General features: G+C 59.0%; 1 protein-coding gene across 3 annotated transcripts; it reads right to left on the bottom strand.

The window, feature by feature from the left end:
• Positions 1 to 235: 235 nt before the first annotated feature.
• Positions 236 to 24,710, bottom strand: ARHGEF2 (Rho/Rac guanine nucleotide exchange factor 2). Of its 3 annotated transcripts, none has more exons than XM_054294788.1 (22): positions 24,693 to 24,710; positions 14,689 to 14,839; positions 11,689 to 11,756; positions 11,507 to 11,570; positions 10,937 to 11,066; positions 10,291 to 10,400; positions 10,064 to 10,210; positions 8,843 to 9,093; positions 8,565 to 8,690; positions 7,668 to 7,785; positions 6,721 to 6,978; positions 5,864 to 5,940; positions 5,612 to 5,781; positions 5,367 to 5,434; positions 4,598 to 4,786; positions 3,654 to 3,767; positions 3,506 to 3,570; positions 3,355 to 3,396; positions 3,189 to 3,239; positions 1,715 to 2,113; positions 721 to 907; positions 236 to 632 (listed from the first exon to the last, which is right to left on the bottom strand). In XM_054294788.1, exons 1-22 carry the CDS (start codon positions 24,708 to 24,710, stop codon positions 556 to 558), a joined length of 2,880 nt encoding a protein of 959 aa, XP_054150763.1. In that variant the 3' UTR covers positions 236 to 555. The 3 variants fall into 3 exon arrangements, with proteins under 3 accessions (XP_054150763.1, XP_054150761.1, XP_054150762.1); XM_054294786.1 differs by lacking the exon at positions 24,693 to 24,710 and adding an exon at positions 19,197 to 19,214; XM_054294787.1 differs by lacking the exon at positions 24,693 to 24,710 and adding an exon at positions 19,197 to 19,214 and having other exon boundaries at positions 11,507 to 11,567.
• Between the last annotated feature and the right edge of the window lie 214 nt (positions 24,711 to 24,924).

The following is a 24,924-nucleotide window of genomic DNA, read 5'->3' as shown; positions in this document are numbered from 1 at the left end:
TGCGCCCCAAACCCGGCCCAGACCCCCGGGCTGAGACCCCCCATCACCGACCGACACCCTCCCTGCTCCGTGCCACCCCCAGCCCACTCTTCATTTTAGCTCCAAACTCTCCATTTTCACCGTTTTCCAAATTTTTTTGTTTTAATATTTTTTTCATTTCTTTTATCCTTTGTTTTTACAGTTAATCCGCGGGGACCCCGTCCCTCCCCGCCCCACCCTCGGGCAGCCCCCCGATACCGGGGGGGGGGGTCACTGTCACCGCTGACCCAGGAACGGGAGGTGTCCGTGTCCCCCCCCACCTCCCGCACCCCAAAACATCCAAATAAATAAATAAATCCCGGCGGGAAGAGGAGGGACACGCTGTCACCCCTGTCCCCCCCGGGTTGGAGTAGGGGAGGGGGCGACAGGACCCCCCCGCCCCCCAAATTCCCATAAGGCTCCCGTGGGAATAGCAGCGTCCCCATCCCGCTTTTCCCAACGCTCCCCACAGCTGCATCCAGCCCCCGGCGTGTCCTGGGGGGGAATCGTGGGGTGCTGGGGGGGCTGCGGGGGTCCCTAACTGTCCCCGTCGCCCTCCTTCAGCTCCTGGCTGTTCTCCACCTCCTCGGGAATATCCTGCATCCTCAGGAAATCTATGGAAAAACTCCGGGTTAACAAAATAAAATCGGGACACCAAGGTGGGATTTACCCCCCCCCCCCCCCCAAAAAACAGGGACCCACCTCGGGGGCTGGCGGGGGGGGAGTGGCGACCCCCCAAGCCCCCCTCGTCCTCCAGGAGCACGTCCAGGGTGTCCTCGCCCTCCCGCAGCCTCTCGGGGTCGGTTCCGCGGAATTCCAGCTCGTCCCGGGAGCCGGGGAAGGCGGGGCCGTGGAACGGGACAGCGGCGGGGGGGCTGGCGTGGCTCAGCTGCGGGGGGGGAACGGGGAGGGGGTCACCCAGAGCCCCCCTTCACGCGTGGGGGGTGCGGCCGGATACAACTCACAGAGACTCCCCGGGCTCTGCCCATCCCCGGTGCCCCCGGTCCCTCTGGTGTCCTTGGTGCCCTCGGCGCCCCCTGTCCCTCCGGTGCCTCCGGTGCCCCCAGTGCCCTCGGTTCCTCTGGCGCCCCTGCTCCCTCCGGTGCCCTCTGGTGCTCCTGGTCCCTCTGATGCCCTCAGTGCCCCCGGTGCCTCCGGTGCCCCTCTGTGCCCCTGGTCCCTGTGGTGTTCTCGGTGCCCCCAGTTTCTCTGGTGCCCCCAGTGCCCCTGCTCCCTCCAGTGCCCTCAATGCCCCCAGTCCCTCTTGTGCCCTCGGTGCCCCTGGTCCTTCTGATGCCCTCAGTCCCCCCGGCGCCCTCAGTGCCCCCCAGTCCCTCCAGTGCCGTCAGTGCTCCCACTGCCTCCAGTGCCCTCGGTCCCTCTGGTGGCCCTGCTCCCTCCAGTGCCCTCAGTGTTCCTGGTCCCTCCGGTGCCCTCAGTGCCCCTGCTCCCTCCAGTGCCCCCATTCCCTCCTATGCCCTCGGTGCCCCTGCTCCCTCTGATGTCCTCAGTGCCCTCGGTCCCTCCAGTGCCCTCGGTGCCCTTGGTCCCCCCGGCGCCCTCAATCCCTCTGGTGCCCTCGGTGCCCCCAGTCCCCCCAGTCCCTCCCATTCCCCCAGTCCCTCCCATTCCCCCAGTCCCTCCCGTTCCCCCAGTCCCTCCGGTGCCCTCAGTGCCGCCGGTGCCCGGCGCTCACCTGCGGCGGGGTGAAGCTCAGGTACAGCGCATCCCCCGCCGGGAGGCTCCTCCGCCGAGGCTCCGCCGCCCTCCGTCCCCGCGGCGCCGCCGCCGCCGGTGCCCCCCGCGCCTCCTGCAGCTCCCGTTCCAACCGGGAGCGCTCCCGTTCGCTGTCCCGCAGGCGCGACTCGAGCGCCGCCGCCTCCTGCGCCCGCTCCTGGCACAGCTGGCGGCAGCGGCTCAGCTCCTCCTGCACCAGCCCGTGCTGCCGCTGCAGCAGCGCCAGCTCCGCCCCGGCGCCCGGTTCCGCCGCTCCCGTTACCGGCACGGCCGGCTGCGAGCCCCGGCGGGGCCGCGGCCGCTGCAGCCCCTCCGGCAGCTGCAGCTCCAGCAGCACCTCCTGGTGCGTCAGGTGCACCTGGGGGCACGGAGGGGTCAGGGGAAGGGACAGGGGAAAGGACAGGAGGGAAAAAAGGGGAGGGAAATGGGGGGGGAAATGGGGGGGAAAAATGGGGGGGAAAAGGGGAAAAAAAAGGGGGAAAAGAAGGGGGGGAAAGGGGAAAAAAGGGGGGGAAAAGAAGGGGTAAAAAGGGGAAAGAAGGGAGAAAAAAGGGGAGAAAAAAGGGGGGGAAAAGGGAGAAAAAAAGGGAGAAAAAAGGGAGGAAAAAAGGGAGAAAAAAGGGGGGGAATGGGGGGAAAAAGGAGGAGAAAATGGGGAAAAAAGGCAGGGGGGAAAGGGAGAAAAAAGGGGTAAAAATGGGGGGGAAGGGGGAAAAGGGGAGAAAAAAGGGGGGAAAACAGGGGGAGAAATGGGGAAGAAAAATGGGGGAAAAGAAGGAGGAATAGGGCAAGAGGGAACAGGGGGCAATGAGAAAGAGAGGAATGGGAAGGGAACAAAGCAGGAAAGGAGGAAAAGGGGGGAATGGAGAAAAAGGGGGGGAAAGGGGGAAAAAAGGGGGAAATAAAAGGGAGGAAAAAAGGGAGAGAAAAAGGGAGGAAAAAAGGGAGAATAGGGTAAGATGGAAAGGGGCAATGAGGAGAAAGAGGAATGAGAAGGGAACAAAGCAGGGGAAAGGGGGGAAAGGGGGGAATGGGGAAAAGGGGGGATAAAAGGGGGAATAGGGCAAGAGGAAACAGGGGGCAATGGAGAGAAAGAGGGGAATGGGAAGGGGACAAAGAGGGAAAGGGGGAAAAGGGGGGAATTGGAAAAAGGGGGAAAAAAGGGGGAGAAAGAGGGGAAAAGGAGGAGGAAAAAAAGGGGAGAAAAAGGGGGAAAAGTGGGATAAAAAGGGATAAAAAAGGGGAAAAAGGGAGAAAAAAGGGGGAGTAGGGCAAGAGGGAATAGGGGGCAATGAGAAGAAAGAGGGGAATGGGATGGGGACAAAGAGGGCAAAGAGGACAGGGCATGGATTTGGGAGCAGGATGGATTTGGGAGCAGAATCGATTTGGGCAGGGGTACCCCCTGTGTCCCCCCTCGTGTCCCCCTGTCCCACCTGCAGCCGCAGCAGGAGCCCGTACAGGTTCACCAGGCGCTGGTTGATCTCCTGCAGGGAATAGAATTTGGGGAGAGGGAAGGTGAACCCCAAGTGCCACACCGGGGGGACCCACTGAGCACCACGGGGTGAGCACCACCCCAAAACCCCAAAACCCTTTGCTCACCTCCTGGGATCCCCTCGGCGGGACCTGGTTCCCATTCCCGTCCTGTGGAAGAGAGTGGGGTGACGCTGAGGGTCCCAGTGTGGGTTGGGGGTCCCCAAATGTCTCCCTGTGCCCCCCAACCGTCCCTCCTTGTGCCCCCTCCCCAACTCACCCGCTGCCCAGCGTCCGGATCCGCCCGGAATTCCAAGGAGCCGTTGATGCTGCCGGAGTCACCGTCTGCAGGGGAGGGTTGGGTGAGCCCCAAGGGGGTCCCGGGGGTCCCCCCAACCCAGGAACCCCTCCCTGTGTCCCCCCCTTACTGCTGGCGCTGGGGCTGGGGCAGCTCTCGGCCTCGGGGGGGTTGTTCTGGTTCTGGTTCTGGTTCTGGTCCCGGTCCCGGTTGCATCCCGTGAAAATCTCCTTCAGGCACTCCACTGTGGGGGAAAGGCGGAGCCCTGCCTCAGTTTCCCCATCCTGAGGCATCCAGAATTTTCCATCCCCACCCCAGAACATCCCATACTTCTCCTTCCCACCCCATCCCAGAGCTGCTTTTTGTTGATGGAGTGACAAAATGATTTTTTTTGTTCTCTTCAAAAGGAAAGAAGCCTGGAAGTTTCTCTCTTTGATCAGGTGAAAAAAGCCACCTCATAAACCTAAAGAATCGCACCTTAAACTTAATTTCACCTAAAACTTAAATTTCGCCTTAAACTAAGCTGATTAGACAAAACCCAAAAAGTCCCACCTAAGCAATTAACTAGAAAAAGGAGTAAACAAAGAAACAAACCACTTCTATAAAATGTTTTACCAGAAACAAAAACACCTGTTAGTCTAACACCTAACTCAATTTTCTCAGTTTACTATTTCGCCTTTTGTTTATTATTTTATGGTTTTTATTTCCGACACTACAACAAAAAAGGGGAAAGGGGGAAAAGGGGGGAAAAAGGGGAAAAAAAGGGGAATTGGAGGCAATGAGAGGAAAGGGGGGAAGGGGACAGAGCAAGGGAAAGGGGGAAAAGGAGGGAATGGGGGAAAAGGGGGAAAAAAAGGAGGAATAGGGCAAGAGGGAACAGGGGACAATGAGGAGAAAGATGGGAATGAGAAGGGAACAAAGCAGGGAAAAGGGGGGAATGGGGAAAAAGGGGAAAAAATCCCCCACTCTATTAATTTTTACCCCTCTAAAAGTAACTAAGCTATATTAAATATGTTATAAACACCCAAAAATGTATTAAAATGCCTCAAAGAAGGTTCCAGAAGGCTGCCGTACCTTCCCGGATGGCGTCGTGCAGCAGAACGTCCCCGCGGGGGCCCCGGGCGGGGTCCCCAGGGAAGGGGGTGCCCCGGGGGGCTGCGGGGGGCTCGGAGCAGCCGCTGCCCAGCGCCAGCATGTCGGCAAAGATGCCAACCTTGTCCTCCAGCAGCGCCGCGATCTGCCGGTCCTGCTGCTCCATCCGCTCTGGGGATTGGGGTCAGCGGGGATTAATTGGGGTGGGAGCCATGGGATGGGATGGGATCGGTGGAATGCGATCAATAGGATCAATGGGATCAATGAGATGAGATGGGATTGATGGGATGGGATCGACGGGATGAGATCGATGGGAACGATGGGATGGGATAGGATGGGATGGGATGGGATGCATAGGATGAGATGGGTTGGGATCAATGGGATAAATCGGATCAATGGGATCAATGGAATGGGATCAATGAGATGGGATGGGATCGATGGGATGGGATCAATGGGATGGAATGGGATGGATGGGATGGGATCGATGGGATGGGATCAATGGGATCAATGGGATGGCATGGGATGCATAGGATGGAATGGGATCAGTGGGGTGGGATCAATGGGATGAATGAGATGAATGGGATGGGATGGGATGGGATGCATAGGATGGGATGGGGTGGGATCAATGGGATGGGATGGGATGGGATCAATGGGATCAATGAGATGGAATGGGATCCATGGGACAGCATCAATGGGATGGGATCAATGAGATGGACGGGAAGGGATGGGATGAACAGGGATGAGCCCCCACCTTTCAGCTTCCTCAAGGACGCCTCAGTCTCCGTCTCAATCAGGGGAAAATCCTGGCGGCTTGGACAGCTGGGAGAGCCGGGATGGGGAGGGGGATCAGAACCAGAACCCCCCAACCCCATCACCCCACACCCATCCCCTTTTCCCCTCCACACCCCACACCCATCCTGTACCCATGGCCCCCCAAAGACTCCCAAACATCCTGAGGGGGCTCCCAGGTGTCCCCAGTTCCCAGGGGACACTCACAGGCTGACGGCCTGCTGGATGACCTTCATCCAGTGGTTGCGGTCGTCCCGCGAGGCCGCGTGCACCTCGTACATCTCGGGCGGGGCCGCGCTGATCAGGAACATGCCCTTCTCCTGGTTGGCGATGTCCCTCACGATCAGGTTTTGCAGGGAGATGACAGCAGGCTTGTCCTGAGCGGTTGGGGAGCGTTGGGAATGGGGAATGGTGCCCTGGAGACCCCAGTGAGGGTCAGGGTGAGGAGGAGAAGCTCACCAGCATGGGGAAGGTGTATTTCTGGTCCTTCTCTTGCAAGAACACCAGCACGTCCGTCATCAGCAGCACCAGGACGTCTGGGATGGGTCACAGACAGATTTGATGAAAAATCCTTTTGCTAGGATTTTTTTTCCTGAGAAGCCTCAGGAATGAAATGTAAACAAAGATTATCTGCTGCTGTGGAATGCAACAGGTGCATTTGTGATTGGTCTCATGGGGTTGTTTCTAATTAATGGGCAATCACAGTCCAAGATGTCTCAGACTCTCTGAGAGTCATAAGATTTTGTTATCATTCCATTCCTCTCCTTTTCAAGCCTTCTGATCAATGGAATCAGTGGGATGGGATCAATGTGATGGAATGGAATGGGATGGGATCAATGTGATCAATGGAATGGGATGGGATCAATGGGATGGAATCCATGGGATGGAATCCATGGGGTCAGATCAATGGGATGGGATCCATTCCTTTCCTTTTCAAGCCTTCTGATGAAATCCTTTCTTCTATTCTTTTAGTATAGTTTTAATATATTATATATAATCAAATAATAAATTAGTCTTCTAAAACATGGAGAACAAGATTCTCATCCCTCCCTTCATCCTGGGACCCCTGTGAACACCACCACAATTGGTGACCCCGAGTGAGGAACATTCCCACGTTTGGTGACCCTGAGTGAGGAAAAATCCCACAGGGATGAATTGGGGTGAGTGGGAGGGTTCACCCTGCTGAGCCCCCACAAATCCCAGGGCTGACCCCAAATTCAGCCATGGCGAGAGCAGCTCCGCCAACATCCTCCTCCATGTGCATCCCCATTCCCTGCACATCCCCCAATCCCATTTTTCCCCCCAAATTTTCCCACCTTTGAAGCGCCCGGCCGCCGTTTTCCAGAGCATGCCCCCGCTGTGCACCAGCTTCCTGCGGAGCAGCTCGTCCCTGCCGAAGGCGCCGGGCCGGCTGTCCCAGCACAGCGGCACCTTGGCGCGGGGATCCACGCGCCGGAACACATCCCAGAGGCGCCCGCGGAGCTCCCAGGCGTGCACCTCCTCGTCCACGGCCGACAGCAGCTCCTTCACCAGGCGCAGCGCCCGCGACAGGTCCGCACAGTCGCCCTCGTTGTCTGCGAGAAGGGAAGCGAAGACGGTGTTGGGATCTTTGGCTGCTCAGAGCTACCCCGAGAAAAGTTCCAAAGTCTCTCTTCCCAGCTTGGCACTTGAAGGAGGAGCCAGGGCTCCTCATTTCTCGGTCTCAAGAGAGAATCCATATCTTTATCTTATCTGTAAAAAATTTTCTCCTGCCTTGCTGAGGTCACCTCAGCAAGACAGTCCAGGTACTCTGAGTGGTGTTATCTTTATACTAAAAACGACGTGTACAATATTTACAATTACTTTCCAATACCTATCACCTATGTTAGTGATCTTCTACTCCAGACCAATCTATAAGTGTCAACATCACAGCAGGAGCTGGAGACCAAGAAGAAGAAGAAGAAGGAGAAAGGCAGGACACACCCAGTTCCCTCCATCTTGCCTCTTGAACTCCCATACCAAACCCCCTAAAATCTACTTTTCTACCCCGTGATAACTTCACTAATATTCTACCTAAATTGTTGTGGCTTGCAGATCTTCATACAAGGCTGGTGATTTGCTCCACAGGTCGTAATCAAACCCACAGGGGCACCTTGGGCTCTGTGCCAGGGTCTCTGAGCCCCCTGGCAGGGTCTGGGCTGCTCAGGACAGCCACAGGGATGTCCTGGGTCTCCTGACATCATGGAATTCCTGCCCTGAGTGGGTCCCAGCCCCTCCCAGGTACCTTTGGAATTCTTGAGGATGCGCTCGATGAGCACCGGGTACTTGGTGATGCGCTGCGTCACCAGCAGGATGCACTCGGGGACGCCGTGGCGGCGGAGCAGAGGGGAGCGCGTCACCCGCTGGGGGGGCACAGCGTCAGCAGAGAGCCCCGAAAGCAGAGACCCCCAAAAGCAGAGACCCCCCTCCATCAATGACCCCCCCTTCCCGCAAAGCAGAGACCCCCGGAGCTCAGGGAGGGAGGGACACAAGTTGGGGAAACTGAGGCATGGGGGTAGGAGAAGGGTTTTCCACTGGAATGTGCTGGAGGATGGAGACCCCCATTCCAGGGGTCCCCCAGAGGATGCAGACCCCTCTCCCCGTCCTGGGAGTCCCCCAGAGGATGGAGACCCCAAACCCCATCCCGGGGGGATGCAGACCCCCATCCCCATCCCAGGGATCCCCCAGAGGATGGAGGGATGGAGAACCCAACTCCCATCCTGGGGATCCCCCAGAGGATGGAGACCCCAATCCTCAGCCCAGGGGTCCCTCAGAGGATGGAGACCCCAGCTCTCACCCTGGGGGGATGCAGACCCTGATACCCATCCTGGGGGTCCCCCAGAGGATGGAAACCCCAGCTGCCATCCCGGGGATCCCCCAGAGGATTGAGACCCTGATCCCCATCCCAGGGATCCTCCAGAGGATGCAGACCCCAACTCACATCCTGGGGAGATGCAGACCCTGATACCCATCCCAGGGGTCCCTCAGAGGATGGAGACCCCAACCCCTATCCCAGGCATCCCCCAGAGGATGCAGACCCCAAACCCCATCCCGGGGGGATGCAGACCCTGATCCCCATCCTGGGGGTCCCCCAGAAGATGCAGACCCCACTCCCCAGCCCGGGGGTCCCCAGGGAGCCCACCCTGATGAACTGCTGGAAGCGTTTGTCCCGGGCCAGCAGGTCCTTGTACTCCTTGAGCGCCTTGGTGTGCTTGCTGCAGAACTCGGCGTAGGCTTTGCGCAGCTGCTCCGCGCTGGGGCCCGAGAACTTGGCAGTGGGAACAATGAGGGGACATCAGTGAGAGCGTCCCCTCCGCCATCCCCACCCCAGAGCACCCTGCTAACCCATTCACCGCCTCCCAGTCCCCCAAACCCTCATCTCCCTGCATCCCACCCCCCAAATCCCCATTTTCTGCCCACCTGGGTGACGAGGATGTCACCGAGGCGGTCGATGACGAAGTTCTTGTTGCTGTCCTGGGCCAGCGACTCCCGGCGCCGCTCCAGGAGCTGGGCCAGGAAGCGCTCGTGGATGTGGCTGAGCTCGTCCAGGCAGGGGAAGATGCGCTGGACGGTGCCGGGGTCCAGCTGCAGCTCCTCCAGCATGGCCCTGCGGAACAGGGCGCCCATGATCTTCAGCGTCCGCACGTGGTGCAGCTCCGTCTGCATCAGCTCTGCGGGGGCACGGCGGGGTCACCAGGGCACAGGGACGCGCCACGGGGACAGGGACACAGCCATGGGGACAGGGACAGAACCCATGAGGATAGGGACACAGCCCCAGGGACAGGGACACACCACGGGGACAGACCCTCGGGGACAGGGACACGCCACAGGGACACCACACCCAGGGACAGAACCCTTGGGGACAGGGTCACACCATGGGGACAGAACCCTAGGGGATAGGGACACACCCACAGGGACAGGGACACAGCCCCAAGGAAAGGGACAGAATCCTCAGGGTCAGAACCCCCAGGGACAGGGACAGAACCCTCAGGGACAGGGACACAGCCCCAGGGACAGCACTCTTGGGGACAGGGACACACCACGGGGACAGAACACCCAGGGACAGGGACAGAACCCTCGGGGACAGGGACACAGCCATGAGGACAGGGACAGAACTCTTGGGGACAGGGACACAGCCCCAGGACAGGGACACACCACAGGGACAGAACCCTTGGGGACAGGGACGCACCATGGGGACAGGGACACAGCCCCAGGGACGGGGACAGAAGCCTCAGGGACAGGGGACAGAGACAGCACCCACAGGGACTGGGACAGAGCCCTTAGGGACAGGGACAGTGTCCCCTGGGACTGGGATAGAACTCTCAGGTACAGGGACACAACCCCAGGGACAGCACCCCACCCCTGGGGACAGGGACAGCACCCCAACAACAGCACAGAGGGAGCAGGACCCCAGGGACAGCCACCCAGCCTGGCCCTGTGTCCCCACTCCCGCCTCCCTGTCCCCTCACCCTCTGTCCTGTCCTTTTGTCCCCATTCCTGCTTCTCCAACCTCTACCTGCATCCCCTGTCCCCGTGTCCCCCATCTCTGCATCCCCACCCCTGTATCCCTTTCCCATCCTCACATTCCCCACGCCTGTGTCCCACCCCTGTCCCCGTGTCCCCGTCCCTCCGTCCCCTCACCGTAGATGACGTCCTGCCGCTTCATGACGTCCATGCGGTGCTGCTGCAGGAAGCTGTTATCCACCGCCAGGCTCCAGGAATCCGCCTCAAACTCCTTCCCATCCGCCTCCAGATCGCTCAGCAGCTGGCTCAGGATGACGTCAGGGCCTGCAGGTGACATCAGCGGGGACATGGAGCCCCCGTGTCCCTCCCCTGCGCCCTCACGGCATCCCCAGCGCTGTCCCCACCTTCGTCGATCAACGACTCCACCGAGAGCGTCCGGTTGCGCATGTTGAGGGAATCGGTGGACTGGGACAGGATGCGCCGGATGCCCAGGGGAGAGTCATCGTTGAAATTCCTGGAGAGGGGGTGGGACATGATGGGGACATGATGGGGAAAAGCCACCCCAAAAAAGCCACCCCAAAAAAGCCATCCCAAAAATCCACCCTAAAAAAGCCACCCCAAAAGGGTCACCCCAAAAAAGCCATCCCAAAAAATCCATCCCAAAAAAGCCACCATGGCACAGTCGTCGTGGCAAGGCCACCCTAAAAAAGCCACCATGGCATGGTCATCCTGGCAAAGCCATCCCAAAAAAGCCACCCCAAAAAAGCCGTCCCAAAAAAGCCACCATGGCAGAGTTGTCCTGGCAAGGCCACCCCAAAAAAGCCACCATGGCACAGTCATCCTGGCAAAGCCACCCCAAAAAAGCTGTCCCAAAAAAAGCTGTCCCAAAAAAGCCACCATGGCAAAGCCACTGCGGCAAATCCAATCTTGCAAAGAGGCCCCGGCAATTCCGCCCCCCAAAAAAAGTCATTGTTGAACGTCCTGGAGAGGGGGTGGGACATGTTGGGGACACCGGGGACACCTCCTGTCCCCCCTGTCACCCGTCCTTACCCCGAGATGTTGGTGGTGGAGACGCTCTTGGACAGGGACAGCGAGGGGCGGCCGCGGCGCGGCCCCAGCAGCGTCTGGCGGAAACTCTCCGAGGGGTAGATGGCAGAGTTGGGGCGCTCCCGGATGGCATCTGGGGAGGGGACAGTGCTGGGACACCCCTGTCACCCCCCGGGATGGGCAGGGACACGGGGGAGGGGAGGGAAAAGGGAAAAAAGGAAAGGGGAAAGGGAAGGAAAGGAGAAGGAAAGGGGAAGGAGAAGGAGAAAGGAAAAGGGGAAAGGGGAAAAGGAAAGGAAAAGGGGAAAATGAGAAGGAAAAGGGAGAGGAAAGGGGGAAGGGGGAAGGGGGAAGGGAAGGGAAGGGAAGGGAAGGGAAGGGAAGGGAAGGAAAGGAAAGGAAAGGAAAGGAAAGGAAAGGAAAGGAAAGGAAAGGAAAGGAAAGGAAAGGAAAGGAAAGGAAAGGAAAGGAAAGGAAAGGAAAGGAAAGGAAAGGAAAGGAAAGGAAAGGAAAGGAAAGGAAAGGAAAAAAAAGGAAAGGAAAAAAAAGGAAAGGAAAGCTGCCCCCACTCACTCTTGTTGCGCAGGGACACCGACTGCAGCGCTGAGCTGTTCTTCAGCAGCGCCGCCTTCTGCTGCTGCGGGGGAGCGGAAGCGTCACTGTCCTCGTCACTGTCCTCGCGTGTCCCCAGCGCCACCTCCCCCGTGTCCCCTCCTCCCCACGGCTCCCCCACGCCCCGGTGGCGCCGCGCTCACCTTCTGCTTCACCTTGGTGCAGTTGGGCAGCGTGTCCTTGCAGCGGTTGTGGATGGTGACGTTGCAGGCTGGGGGACACCGAGAGGTGACAAAAAGGCCACGGGGACCCTCCTGCCACCCCTCCTCCCCCGGCTGCTGGCAGGGCAGAGTGACGGCAGCAGATGTGGTGGGAATGAGGGTGGGTGAGGAGCACACGGAGCTGCAGCTGCCACGGAGCAGCTGCCCCAGCCTGAGGGCACCGAGCCAGAGCGGGGCCACCAGCGCCAGGGAGCTGCGACGTGCCAGGGTGGAGAAATGGAGAAAGCATCTCCTGCTCCAGGCAGCAAACCGGGCAGGAATGGGGCTCTGGGAACGGGCACTGCGGTGCCCATGCGGCAAAGCCACCCCAGAAATGGCATCTTGGGAAAGCCACCATGGCAAGGCCACCCCAAAAAAGCCATCTGAAAAAAGTCATCCTAGCAAGGCTACCCTAAAAAAGCCACCCCAAAAAAAGCCACCTTGGCACAATCATCATGGTGAGGCCACCCCAAAAAGCCACCCCAAAAAAGCCACCTTGGCACAATCATTCTGGTGAGGCCACCCCAAAAATATATCCCAAAAAAGCCACCTTGGCACAGTTGTCCTGGCAAGGCAACTCCAAAAAAGCCACCCCAAAAGAGTCATCCTAGCAAAGCCACCCCAAAAAAGTCACCCATTAAATGCCACCATGGCACAGTCATCCTGGCAAAGCCGCCCCAAAAAAGCCGCCCCAAAAAAGCCACCCCAAAAAATTATCCTGGCAAGGCCACCCAAAAAAAGCTGTCCCAAAAAAACCATCCTGGCAATGCCACCCCAAAAAAGCCACCCCAAAAAAGCCACCTTGGCACATTCACCCTGGCAAGGCCACCCCAAAAAGTCATCCTAGCAAAGCCGCCCCAAAAAAGCCATGCTGGCAATGCCACCCCAAATGAAATCATCCCAAAAAAGCCGCCCCGGCCAAGGCACTGCGGCAAATCCAATCTGGCAAAGCCACCCCAGCAATTCCGCCCCAGCAAAGCCACCCCAAAAAAAGTCATCCCAAAAAAAGCCTCCTGAGGAAAAAAAACCACTGCGGCAAAGCCACCCCAGGAAAAGCCACCCTGGCAACTCCACACTGCGGCAATGCCACCCTGGGCATGCCAGCACAGAAATGCCACCCTGGCAAAGGCACCAGAGAAATGCCACCCTGGCAAAGCCACCCCAGAAAATCCATCCTGGCAATTCCACCCCAGCAAATGCATCGTGGCAAATCCATTCCAGCAATTCCACCCTGGCAAATCCATTCCAGCAATTCCACCCTGGCAAAGCCACTGCAGCAAAGCCGCCCCGGAAATTTCATCCTGGCAAAGCCACCCTGGCATTTCTGCCCTGGCAGAGCCAACCTGCAAAAGCCACCCCATCAAATCCACCCTGGCAATTCTGCCCTGGCAAAGCCGTGATGGAAAAGATACCCCAGAAGTGCCATCCCAAAAAAAAATCACTGCGGCAAAGCTACCCTGGCAACTCCAGTCTGGAAATGCCAACCTGGCAATGCCACCCTGGAAAAGCCACTGCAGCAAAGCCACCCCAGCAATGCCACCCTGGCAATTCTGCCCTGGAAAAGCCACTGCAGCAATGCCACCATGGCAATGCCACCCTGCCAAAGCCGCTGCAGCAAAGCCACCCCTGGCAATGCCACCCTGGCAACTCCACTCTGGAAAAGCCAACCTGGCAATGCCACCCTGGCAATGCCAACCTGGCAATGCCACCCTGGCAATGCCAACCTGGCAAAGCCACTGCAGCAAAGCCACCCCAGCAATGCCAACCTGGCAAAGCCACTGCAGCAAAGCCACTGTGGCAATGCCAACCCTGGGAAAGCCACCCCAGTGATGCCACTGTGGCAATTCTGCCCTGGAAAAGCCAACCTGGCAAAGCCACCCCATCAAGTCTGGCAATGCCACCCCATCCAATCCACCCTGGCAATGCCACCCTGGCAAAGACACCCTGGCAATGCCACCCCCAGCGATTCTGCCCTGGCAAAGCCACTGCAGCAATGCCACCCTGGCAAAGCCATCCAATCCATCCTGGCAAAGCCACTGTGGCAATTCTGCCCTGGAAAAGCCACCCTGGCAAAGCCATCCCATCAAATCAACCCTGGCAAAGCTGCCCCAGCAATGCCACCCCACCAAATTCACCCTGGCAAAGCCACCGCAGCAATGCCACCCTGGCAACGCCACCCTGGCAAAGCCACCCCAGCCATGCCACCCCCAGCAATTCTGCCCCGGCAAAGCCACCCCACCAAATCCACCCTGCCAAAGCCACCCCAGCCATGCCACCGTGCCAACCCTTCCCTGCCACATCCCCCCAGAAAATCCCCCTTGGCAAAATCCCCCTGGCAACCCCTTTTGGCCACCTCCAGCTGGCATTTCCCCCCCCCTGGCATCCCCTTTTGGGCACCTCCAGCTGGCATTTCCCCCCTGGCATCCCCTTTTGGGCACCTCCAGCTGGCATTTCCCCCCCCTGGCATCCCCTTTTGGGCACCTCCAGCTGGCATTTCCCCCCCCTGGCATCCCCTTTTGGGCACCTCCAGCTGGCATTTCCCCCCTGGCATCCCCTTTTGGGCCCCTCCAGCTGGCATTTTCCCCCTGGCATCCCCTTTTGGGCACCTCCAGCTGGCATTTTCCCCCTGGCATCCCCTTTTGGGCACCTCCAGCTGGCATTTCCCCCCTGGCATCCCCTTTTGGGCACCTCCAGCTGGCATTTCCCCCCCCCTGGCATCCCCTTTTGGGCACCTCCAGCTGGCATTTCCCCCCCCCTGGCATCCCCTTTTGGGCACCTCCAGCTGGCATTTCCCCCCTGGCATCCCCTTTTGGGCCCCTCCAGCTGGCATTTTCCCCCTGGCATCCCCTTTTGGGCACCTCCAGCTGGCATTTTCCCCCTGGCATCCCCTTTTGGGCACCTCCAGCTGGCATTTCCCTCCCCGCCGTGCCCCCGGGCACTCACTGGGGCACACCAGCGCTTCCTTGGCCGTGATGCTCTTGTTGCAGGCGAAGCACATGGTCATGCCCGACACGGAGATGGTGGTGAAGAGGTGCCCGTTGGTGTAACGCGCGTCCTTCTCCTTGCCCTCCTTCATCCTCTCCTTGTCCTTGCCCTGTGACAGCGGCACCGGGCGCCTGACGGGGCTGCGGCACCGGGGCCGCCCTCCCGGTGCCGCTCCCGGTGCCCTGGGCACGCGGCTCATGGCCGCGGGCAGCCGCCGCTCCCCGGTGCCGCCCGGGGCTTCACCGGAGGACGGGGAGAGCCCGGCCCGCTCCCGGCGCTCGCCGCCGCTTCCCTGCATCGCCGGTTCCGCCGTTTCCACGGTAACCGGAGGCTCTGCCGGTGCCATCCCGCCCCCCCCCCCGGTGCCAGCCCCAATGGGGACGGGCTGCGGGGGCGCAGCCGGGGGTGACGCTGCCCCTGTGGCGCCCCCCGCTCTCTATTTATAGCCCGTCACCCCCGTTTTTCTCCCCCCTTCCCCCCAAAAAAAGTGGGGAAGCAGCTGAACCCCCCCCCCCCGCCCCCGCCCCACACGGGGGTGGTTTTGGGGTTTGGGGTTTTTTTCCCATATGGAAAAGGGGAGCGAGTCGGTGCCACCCCCCCCCTCACTCACCCCCCCCCCCCCCTTTTTACAGCCTCGGACCCCCCCGTGCCCCCCCCACGGGCACAGAGCGGCCTTTGTGCCCCCTGCCCCCCCCTTGGCACCCCCGCGGCCCCGGCCGTGCCTGGCACCGGCGGGTGCCAACCAGCAGCCCCCCCAAAAGCGCCTCGGGACCCCCCCGGTTCTGCTCCCCGATCCCAAATGGGGGTCCCGGGGTCTGTCCCTGCTCCCGACCCCCAATCTGAGGGTGGGGAAGGGGCTGAGGGACCCCCGGGGGGGGCTGGAGGGGGGGAGAACAGGGGGGACCCCATGGATTGGGACAGACATCCCTCGGACACCTTTGGGACCCCATGGGCACCTTTGGGACCCCTTGGATTGGGACAGGAACCCCATGGGCACCTCTGGGACCCTTCAGAGCAGGAGAGGGACCCCATGGGCATCTTTGGGACCCCACGGGCACCTTTGGGACCCCAGGAATCAGGAGAGGGACCCCATAGACAGGAGTGGGACTGCATGGGCACTTTGAGACCCCTCAGATTGGGACAGGGACCCCATGGGCACCTTTGGGACCCCTTGGATTGGGACAGGGACACCTCGAGCACCTTTAGGACCCCATGGGCACCTCTGGGACCCCTGGGATTGGGACAGGGACCCCATGGGCACCTTTGGGACCCTGGGGATCAGAAGAGGGACCCTATGGGCATCTTTGGGACCCCATGGGCACCTTTGGGACCCCTTGGATTGGGACAGAGACCCCCTCAGGCACCTCTGGGACCCCACGGGCACCTTTGGGACCCCTCAGGCACCTTTGGGACCCCTTGGCTTAGGAGTGGGACCCCACAGGGACTTTTGGGACCCGTCGGATCAAAAGTGGGACCCCACGGGCACCTTTGGGACCCCTTGGGCACCTCTGGGACCCCACGGGCACATTTGGGACCCCTCAGCTCAGCAGTGACACCCCAATGAGACCCCACAGCTGGGACCCCCCGTGTCCCCCCCATGTCCCCAAGCCCGGGCGGGGGTCTCGGGGCGGGGTCTCACCCTCCGGGGTCCCTCGGGCTCCCCCTCGGCCGGGAACGGGGCGCAGGAGCAGCAGCACATCCCGGACCCCCCCCCCCGAGCCTCGGCCGCGACATCCGCCCCGAGCGCGATTGTTCCCGCCCGCTTGTTTGTCCGCCTTTGATTTCTGCCTCCGCTCCGCCGGTTTTGTTCGCTTTGCTTCTTTTTTCCTCCCTTTTTTTGTTCTTTTCTTTTCTTTTTTCTCTTCCCTTTCTTTGCTCGCTTTTCTTTTTCTTTCATGTTTTGCTTTTTTCCTTTCCTTCCCCTTTATTCTTTCCTCCCTTTTCCCCCCTGTTTTTCCCTTTCCATCCCTTCACTTTCTTTCCTTTATCTTTCTGCTTTTCTTTCCTTTTCCACCCCGATTTTCTTTCCTTTTTTTACCATTCCTTTTTCCCCACCTTTCCCCTTTTTTTACCGTTTTTTCCCTTTTTTATCTCTTCATCCCCTTTTTCACAGCATTTTTCTTTCTAACTGATTTCCCCATCTTTCCCCCTGTTAATTTCCCCTTTTTTAAAAATATTATTTTCCTTTTTTCTCCTCTATTCCCCCGCCACTTTTTAAAAGTCTATTTTTTTTTTTTAACCGTTTTTTCTTCTTTTTCCCCCCGACTTTTCTCCCCCTCTTTCCCCGCTTTTCTCCTCACCCATTTCCGTGTTTTCCTCCCCACTTCGGGCCCCCCCCGGCCAGAGGAGGAAACCGAACCGCGCCAGACAAAGGCGGGAGCCGCCGCCGCCGCTTCCTGCCCGCCCCGGGACCCCCCCGAACCCCAAACCCTCAGGAAAAATTGGGGATCACAACCCAAAAAAACCCCAAAATCACCCTGGGAGGATTTAGAGATCCCGCATCTCCCTTTCTGTAAATTTGGGGGGGTCTCGGACCACCCTCCTAAAAACCCCGGGGGTGGGAAGGGGAAGAGATCGCACCCCAAAAATCCCCAAAAAAAGCCCCCCCGAACCCCAAAACCTGCACGAACCGCGCTGCGGGGACACGCGGCTGCTCCGAGCGGGGAATTTTGGGGTCCCCGCGCTCCCGAACCCCCCCCGAGCTGGGGGCGGAGGAAGTTTCGGTGCTTTAAATAGAGCCGGGGCTTTTCGGGTTCCTGTTCCGGCCCCAAAAACTCCGCGCGGAGCTCGGGGGGAGCTTTGGGGCGCTCGCAGACCCCACCCTAAAACCGGCTTGGGATGGGGGGCTGAAATGGGGGAGCCCGCACCCCGAAACCCAGCGAGATTTGACAGAGATGAACCCCAAAACAGGAGGTCGAGCTTCTCCTTTTTGGGGGTAATTTCCTCATTTTTGGGGACGGTCTCCTCCCCCCTTTTTTTTGGGGACATCCCCCCCTTTTTTGGGGACATTCCCCCCGTTTTTGGGGACAGCCCCGGCGCCGAACAAAGCCGCGGCCGAGGCAACAAAGACCCCGCTGGGTCCGGATGGGAAACACGGGGGGGATCCCAGCAAATCCCCCCCACCCCCAAAAAACACCGGGTGACCCCCCAGACCCCCTGAACCCCCAAATTTTCCCCCTCCAGATTGGACCCACCCGGGATTTAGGGGGGATCTGGGACCCCCTGAGATATTTTGGGGGGTCGCTGATAGGAGTCCCCCCCCCCCCAAAATGCAGGTGGGGATCCCCCAAAAAACCGCGGGGGGGTCCCCAAATTTCCCCTCCCAGTCGGGTCTGGGGGGTCCCGCTGCTTTTTGGGGTCGTTCCGTCCTCGGGGGGGGCACCCCCGATTCCCCCCCCCCGGCTCTGGGTGTGGCCAAAACGTCTCGGACGAAACTTTTTTAAACCAAAAAAAACCAAAAAAAAAATTAAAAAAAAAACCAGGGACCAACAACCACTTCCCTCTTCCACAAAACCACCCTAAAACCCCCCCAAAAACCCTTTCCGGGGTGGGGGCACCCCCAAATCCCCCCCCCCCTTTCTGCCCGAACAACTCAGAGCATCCAACAGCGCTCAGAGCGGGAGGGGGGGTCCCCAAAAAATCCAAATTTTGGGGTAAATTGAGGTGTTAGGAGGGGCTCAGAGCATCGAAGCCCCCCCAAAAATGCCCGGTCCGGGCACACAAAGCCCTTTGGGCTCCCCCCCCGCCCGGTTTCGCCACGCCGGCATTGCCACATGCCCGGTCCCCCCCCCGCACCCCCCCGGTCACGGGGGTCGGAGCGGCGGCCGCGCTGCCGTGCCTCAGTTTCCCCATCCCCGAACCCCCTCCAAGCCGGGCTTTGTTTCCATGGAAAACAAGAAATTGGGGTGGGGGTCCTGAAAATTTCTTTCCTCCCCCCCCGCCCGGCAGGAGGGGAAGGCGACTTCCTCATCCTCATCCTCGCGTCACCCGGGGCTCGGGCGGAAAGGAGGATGAGGAAGAGTCGGGGCCAAGTTTGGGGCGGCGGAGAAGTTTGGGGAGGGGAGCGGGGGGACACACGGGGGTCCCCAAAGCTGCGGGGTGGGGGGGGATCCTTGTTGCAGGCAGCACCCCCCGATGCACAATGGGGAGCAGCTGGGACCCCTCCCAATTTCCATCGGGACCCCCGAGGTGCGGAACCCCCACACACACCCCGAGCATCACCCCTAAAACCTCCCCAAAAAAACCCGAAAACCTCCCCAAAAAAACCCCAAATCACCCCAAAAATAACCCAAAAAATCCCCGCGGCCGCCTGGGACAGGGCAGAGCCCCCCAAGTTTGGGTGAGGAATGGGGCGACCCCTCCCTCCCCCCCCAGACAGGAGCGGGGAGGGAAGAGCCCCCCACCCCAAAATGGGCTGGAAAATGGGGTGACCCCGCTCGGGGGGGGGCTGCGCTGCCGGGACCCACCTTGGCGCGATCGCTCCTAACTCGCGACAGCGACTCGATACGGGACATAATCCAGGGAGCGCTCCCGGCTCCCTCCCGGTGCTCCCCGGTGCTCTCCCGGCTCTTTCCCGGCTCCTTCCCGGTCCCCTCCCGGTGCTCCCGGTCCCTGCCCGGTCCCCGCCGGTCCCGCCCTCCCGGGGGCGGGTGGCGCCGCCCCCCGGCCTCGTGCTGCCCGCGGGGCCTTTGTTCGAGCGCGGTCCCCGGGATCCGGCCGGGATCCAGCCGGGATTCCCGGGATCGGCGCCCCGGAGCCTCGCCCCGGGATCCGCATCCTCCGCCGGGACCGGCACCGGCACCGCGCCCCCCTCCGGGACCGGCACCGCGCCCTCCGCCGGGACCGGCACCGCACCCTCCGCCGGGACCGGCTCCCGAGGGAACCGAGCCGGGACTCAGCCCAGATCTGGGCACGGAACCGCAGCGTCCGGAGGGATCTGAATCTGAAATCCCGAGGGATCTGAATCCAACATCCCCAGGGATCTGAATCTGAAATCCCGAGGGATTTGTGTCCCAACATCCTGGGGGATCTGAATCTAAACATCCTGAGCGATCTGAATTCCTGCATCCCGAGGGATCTGAATCCAAAATCCCAAAGGAACTGAATCCGAAATCCCGAGGGATCTGTGTTCCAACATCCTGAGGGATCTGAATCCAACATCCCCAGGGATCTGAGTCCCTACATCCCAAGGGATTTGTGTCCCAGCATCCCAAAGGATCTGTAATCAAACATCCCCAGGGATCTGAATTCCTGCATCCCGAGGGATTTGTAATCCAACATCCCAAGGGATCTGTATCCGAAATCCCGAGGGGATTTGTAATCAAACATCCCGAGGGATCTGAATCTAAACATCCTGAGCGATCTGAATTCCTGCATCCCGAGGGATCTGAATCCAAAATCCTGAGGGATTTGCATCCCAGCACCCCAAGGAATCTGTGCCCAGCACCCTGAGGGATCCGAATACAAAATCCCGAGGGATTTGTAATCAAACATCCCAAGGCATCTGAATTCCTTCATCCCAAGGAACCTGTGCCCAACATCCCAAGGGATCTCTAATCCTGCACCTCCAGGGATCTGAATCCAAAACCCCAAGGAATCTGAATACAAAATCCTGAGGGATCTGAATCCCAGCACCCCGAGGAATCTGTGCCCAGCGTCCCGAGGGATCTGAATCCAACATCCCAAGGGATTTGGAATCCAGCACCCCAAAGGATTTGTAATCCAACATCCCAAGGGATTTGGAATCCAACATCCCAAGGGATTTGGAATCCAGCACCCCAAAGGATTTGTAATCCAACATCCCAAGGGATTTGGAATCCAACATCCCAAGGGATTTGGAATCCAGCACCCCAAAGGATTTGTAATCCAACATCCCAAGGGATCTCTAATTCTGCATCCTGAGGGATCTGTGCATCAGCCCCTGCAGCCACACGAGATCACACCCAGCATCCTTTGGGATTGGCCCCCAGGCTCATCCTGGATCACCAACCAAAATCCTTTGGAATTTATCTCTGAAGTCCCCTTGGACCATCCCCAGCATCCGTGGGGATCAGTCCCTGGATTCCCCTCGGGATCAATCCCCAGAATGCCCCCAGACCATCCCCAGCATCCGTGGGGATCAATCCCTGGATTCCCCTCGGGATCAATCCCTGGAGTCCCCTGGGGATCAATCCCTGCATTCCCCTCGGAATCAGACCCCAGAATCCCCCCGGACCACCCCCTTCATCCCTTGGGATCAATCCCTGGATTCCCCTCAGGATCAATCCCCAGAACGCCCCTGGACCATCCCCATTATCCCTTGGTATCAATCCCCAGAATCCCCCCGGACCACCCCCAGCATCCCTGGGGATCAATTCCTGCATTCCCCTCAGGATCAGACCCCAGAATCCCCCCAGACCATCCCCTTCATCCCTGGGGATCAATCCCTGGATTCCCCTCGGAATCTGACCCTGGAATCCCCCCGGACCATCCCCTTCATCCCTGGGGATCAATCCCTGAATTCCCCTTGGGATCAGACCCCAGAATCCCTCCACACCATCCCCTTCATCCCTGGGGATCAATCCCTGGATTCCCCTCGGGATCAATCCCCAGAATCCCCCCAGACCACCCCCAGCATCCCTGGGGATCAATTCCTGCATTCCCCTCAGGATCAGACCCCAGAATCCCCCTGGACCACCCCCTTCATCCCCGGGGCCGCCCCTCGGATCCCCCCCTGCTCCGGCCCCTGCCTTCCGGATGTGGCCCCGGGTCCAGCCCTTCCTCTCCGTGCCTCAGTTTCCCCCCTGCCACACTCCCTGGAAAGCCCCGACCTTTGGGAACACCCCCTTCCCATCCCGAAAGGAAGCAGCAAATCCCATTTGTGAATTCCGCCCATCCCGAAGGCCCTGCACGCCCCAAAGCTCCGGTTTTGGGGTGACACAAATCCCTGCCCTGCTCTCCTTCAATTTGGGGCTCTCATCTCCCACCTGCACCAAATCCTCCCCGGGAGAGCCCCTCCACGCTGCTGCCGCTTCCCTGGGGGTGGAAATCTGGGATAAAAGTGTTATTTTGGGGGAAATGTCACTTTTTCCCCATAAAACAGCGGCTTGGGAGCGGCCCTGGCAGCGGGAGCCGGGCTGGCGTCGCCGGTTGAACATTAACTCTGCCGAGATAAGCCGGGATTTACGGCATCAATCCGGGATAACGCTCCTGATGCCAGCTGTGGCTTTTTGGGGATCCCCCAAGTCCCCAAGTGTCACTTGGGGAGCGCCAGGACAAACCCAAACCCCGCAGTTCTGGGATGCAGAGGAGTTAAATGTCGTTTTATCCCGAATTTCCCGGCCTGGTGGCACCGAGGGGACACCGAGGGGACGGGGACGGCAGCGCCACCGGCAGGGCTGGGATTAATGAATAACCAGAAAAATCCAGCGGTGCCAACCAGAGGTGCCGCCGCTCCCGGCTGCCTCAGTTTCCCTGGGGAAAAACAGCGACTGTGGAAAGGGAACGGTGCCAAAAATCCCCGGGGAGAGGGGCAGGATGCATTGGGATGGGCATTCCTGGGGAAAAATCCCTAGAGTTCAGGAAAACATCCAGGAAAACATCCCTGAGATACAGGAAAATATCCCTAAGATCCAGGAAAATATTCCTGGGATTCAGGAAAACATCCCTGAGGTACAGGAAAATATGCCTGGGATTCAGGAAAATATTCCTGGGATTCAAAACATCCCTGGGATCCAGGAAAATATCCCTGAGATACAGGAAAATATCCCTGGGATTCAGGAAAATATCCCTGGGATTCAGGGAAACATTCATGGGATTCAGGAAAATATTCCTGGGATTCAAAACTTCCCTGGGATCCAGGAAAACATTCCTGGGATCCAGGAAAACATCCAGGAAAACAACTCTGAGCTACAGGAAAATATCCCTGAGCTACAGGAAAATATCCCTGAGATTCAGGAAAATATCCCTGGGATTCAGGAAAACTTCCCTGAGATCCAGAAAAATATTCCTAAAATCAAGGAAAATCTTCCTGGGATTCAGGAAAATATTCCCGAAATCAAGGAAAATATTCCTGGGACCCAGAAAAACATCTCTGGGATGCAGAAAAATATTCCTGGGATGCAGAAAACCCCCCAGGTGCCGAGGCCAGGACGGGGCAGATCCCTGGCAGTTCCTGGGCCTCTCTCCTGACTCATTCCCGGCTCCTTCCCGGGCCTGCCAAGGCCGGGTTTTAATTAAACTGCGGGTTTTAATTAAACTGCGGGTTTTAATGAACTCCTGGTCACCAAAGCGTGATCAAACCCTCGGGGGGAGGCTCGGAGCGGGGGGAGGACGCGCTCAGAGCGCCCCTTGCACCCCCTTTCCCCATCCCAGATCCCCATTTCCTCCGGGTACACCCGCACCGCGGCTCCTCCTCCTCCTCTTCCTCCCGAAACACCCAAAAAGCACCGGGGAAACCCCGGGGTGCTCCGGGAGGGAGCCCATGTGGGAAGGGAAATGGGGGGGGTCCGGTCATAGGAGACCCCCAAAGTCACCCCAACAAGGATCCCTCATCAGAACTTCCCATTGGGAATCCGCGGTACCGGATCTGGGGGTTGGAGCCCCCCAAAGGAGACCCCCATGGGAATATTATTATTATTATTATTATTATTATTATTATCATTATCATTATCATTATCATTGGTATTATTATTGGTATTGGTATTGTTATTATTGTTATTATTGTTATTATTGTTATTGCTATTGTTATTACTATTACTATTCTTATCACTATTATCACTATTACTATTATTTATATTATATTATATTATATCATATTATATTATATTATATTACATTACATTACATTACATTACATTACATTACATTACATTATATTATATTATATTATATTATATTATATTATATTATATTATTATATTAATTATATTACATTATATATATATATTTTTTTCCAAAATAGCCATTTTAAGAAGAATATTTCATCCATGTCCCCCTTTTCCAGCCAGGACCGACCCCCTCCCCACCCCAAAACGGAGCCCGAAGCCCACCCCGACTTCCAGGCGCCTTTTCCCCTGCAACAAACCCCAAACCAACAATGCAATAATCCAAATAAACATCCCGAGGCAGGCCGGGTTCCGGCCCCGTTGCGCTGCCGGGATGGGGCCGGAGCCGCTCCCCGGGCGGTTCCGGATCCCGGGCGGGATTTGGGACCGGGGGGGGACACGCGGGGCCCCCCCAGATGCGAACAGCTGGCGGCTGATCCGGCGGGAGGAGGAGGAGGAGGAGGAGGAGGAGGAGGTCGGGGATTAACGGCTCCGCTTGGCGGCAAATCGGGGCCGCCCGGGGGGGAAGGGGGGTGGGGCGAGCGGGGTTTGACCCCCCCCCAAAACCGGGCACAAAGCCAGGGCCGGCTGCGGGGTCCCCTCGTGCCTCAGTTTCCCTCCCTGAGGAGGGAATTGAGGGGGGTCCCCCGTCCCCTGAGGCACCAAAGCGCCTCAGGAAGGGGCGGGAGAGGGGAAACTGAGGCACGGGAGGGGAAGGAGGAGGAGGAGGAGGAGGAGGAGGAAAACATTCCCGAGGAAGGGATGGCGGCGGGAACGAGCGCTGGGGATCCCTTCCCCGAGCACATCCCGCGCTTTCCTTTCTTTGGGATCTTTTAGATCCCAGAACCTGGCAAACAGCGAGCGACGGAGCCGGGCGGGAGAGGGGAAACTGAGGCACGGCGGAGCATCCCTGAACCCATCCCGTTATCCCGGTTTTCCATTTTCCCGTTCTCCGGTTTTCCAATTCTCCCGTTCTCCCGGTATCCCGTTTTCCCGTTCTCCCGGTATCCCCTTTTCCCGGTATCCCGTTGTCCCATTATCCTGTTTTCCCGATTTCCCGCTTTCCCGTTGTCCCGTTCTCCCCCTTTTCCCGTTGTTCCCTTGTCCCGCCGCGCCGCTCCCGCCCCGTTGTTTTTTCCCGTTGTTTTTCCCCGTTACCTTTGTCTTGCCGGTCATCCTGCGGATGAAGCTGAGGGTCCTGTCCAGGGGGGTCCCTTCCCGGCCCGGGGGGGTCCCCGCCTCCCCCGCCAGCCGCTCGCGGCTCCCGGTGCTGCGGGAGGAGGATCGGGATGGGCGAGCCCGCCGGACAATCCCGGCTCTGTCCCCGCCACAACGGGGAGGAGCGAGCGTGTCCCCTCCCCGCCGCCAGCCGGGCCGTACAGAGCCCCCT

This window comes from Melozone crissalis, unplaced genomic scaffold (assembly GCF_028551555.1).
Source record: "Melozone crissalis strain CALT ecotype California unplaced genomic scaffold, PUWL_Pcris_2 ptg000323l_1, whole genome shotgun sequence".
Taxonomy (NCBI): domain Eukaryota; kingdom Metazoa; phylum Chordata; class Aves; order Passeriformes; family Passerellidae; genus Melozone; species Melozone crissalis.
Note: the sequence above shows the minus strand (reverse complement) of the source record. Positions and strands in the feature narration are given on the sequence as shown.

Bases quoted from the DNA above. Each gene is read 5' to 3' on its own strand.
- ARHGEF2 (XM_054294788.1), bottom strand. The intron at 8,691-8,842 runs GTGGGCAGAAAA...CCCACTGCCAAG, and splicing joins GTGACATCCTCGTCACCCAG to TTCTCGGGCCCCAGCGCGGA. The intron at 5,435-5,611 runs GTGAGTGTCCCC...CGGCTCTCCCAG, and splicing joins ATCCAGCAGGCCGTCAGCCT to CTGTCCAAGCCGCCAGGATT.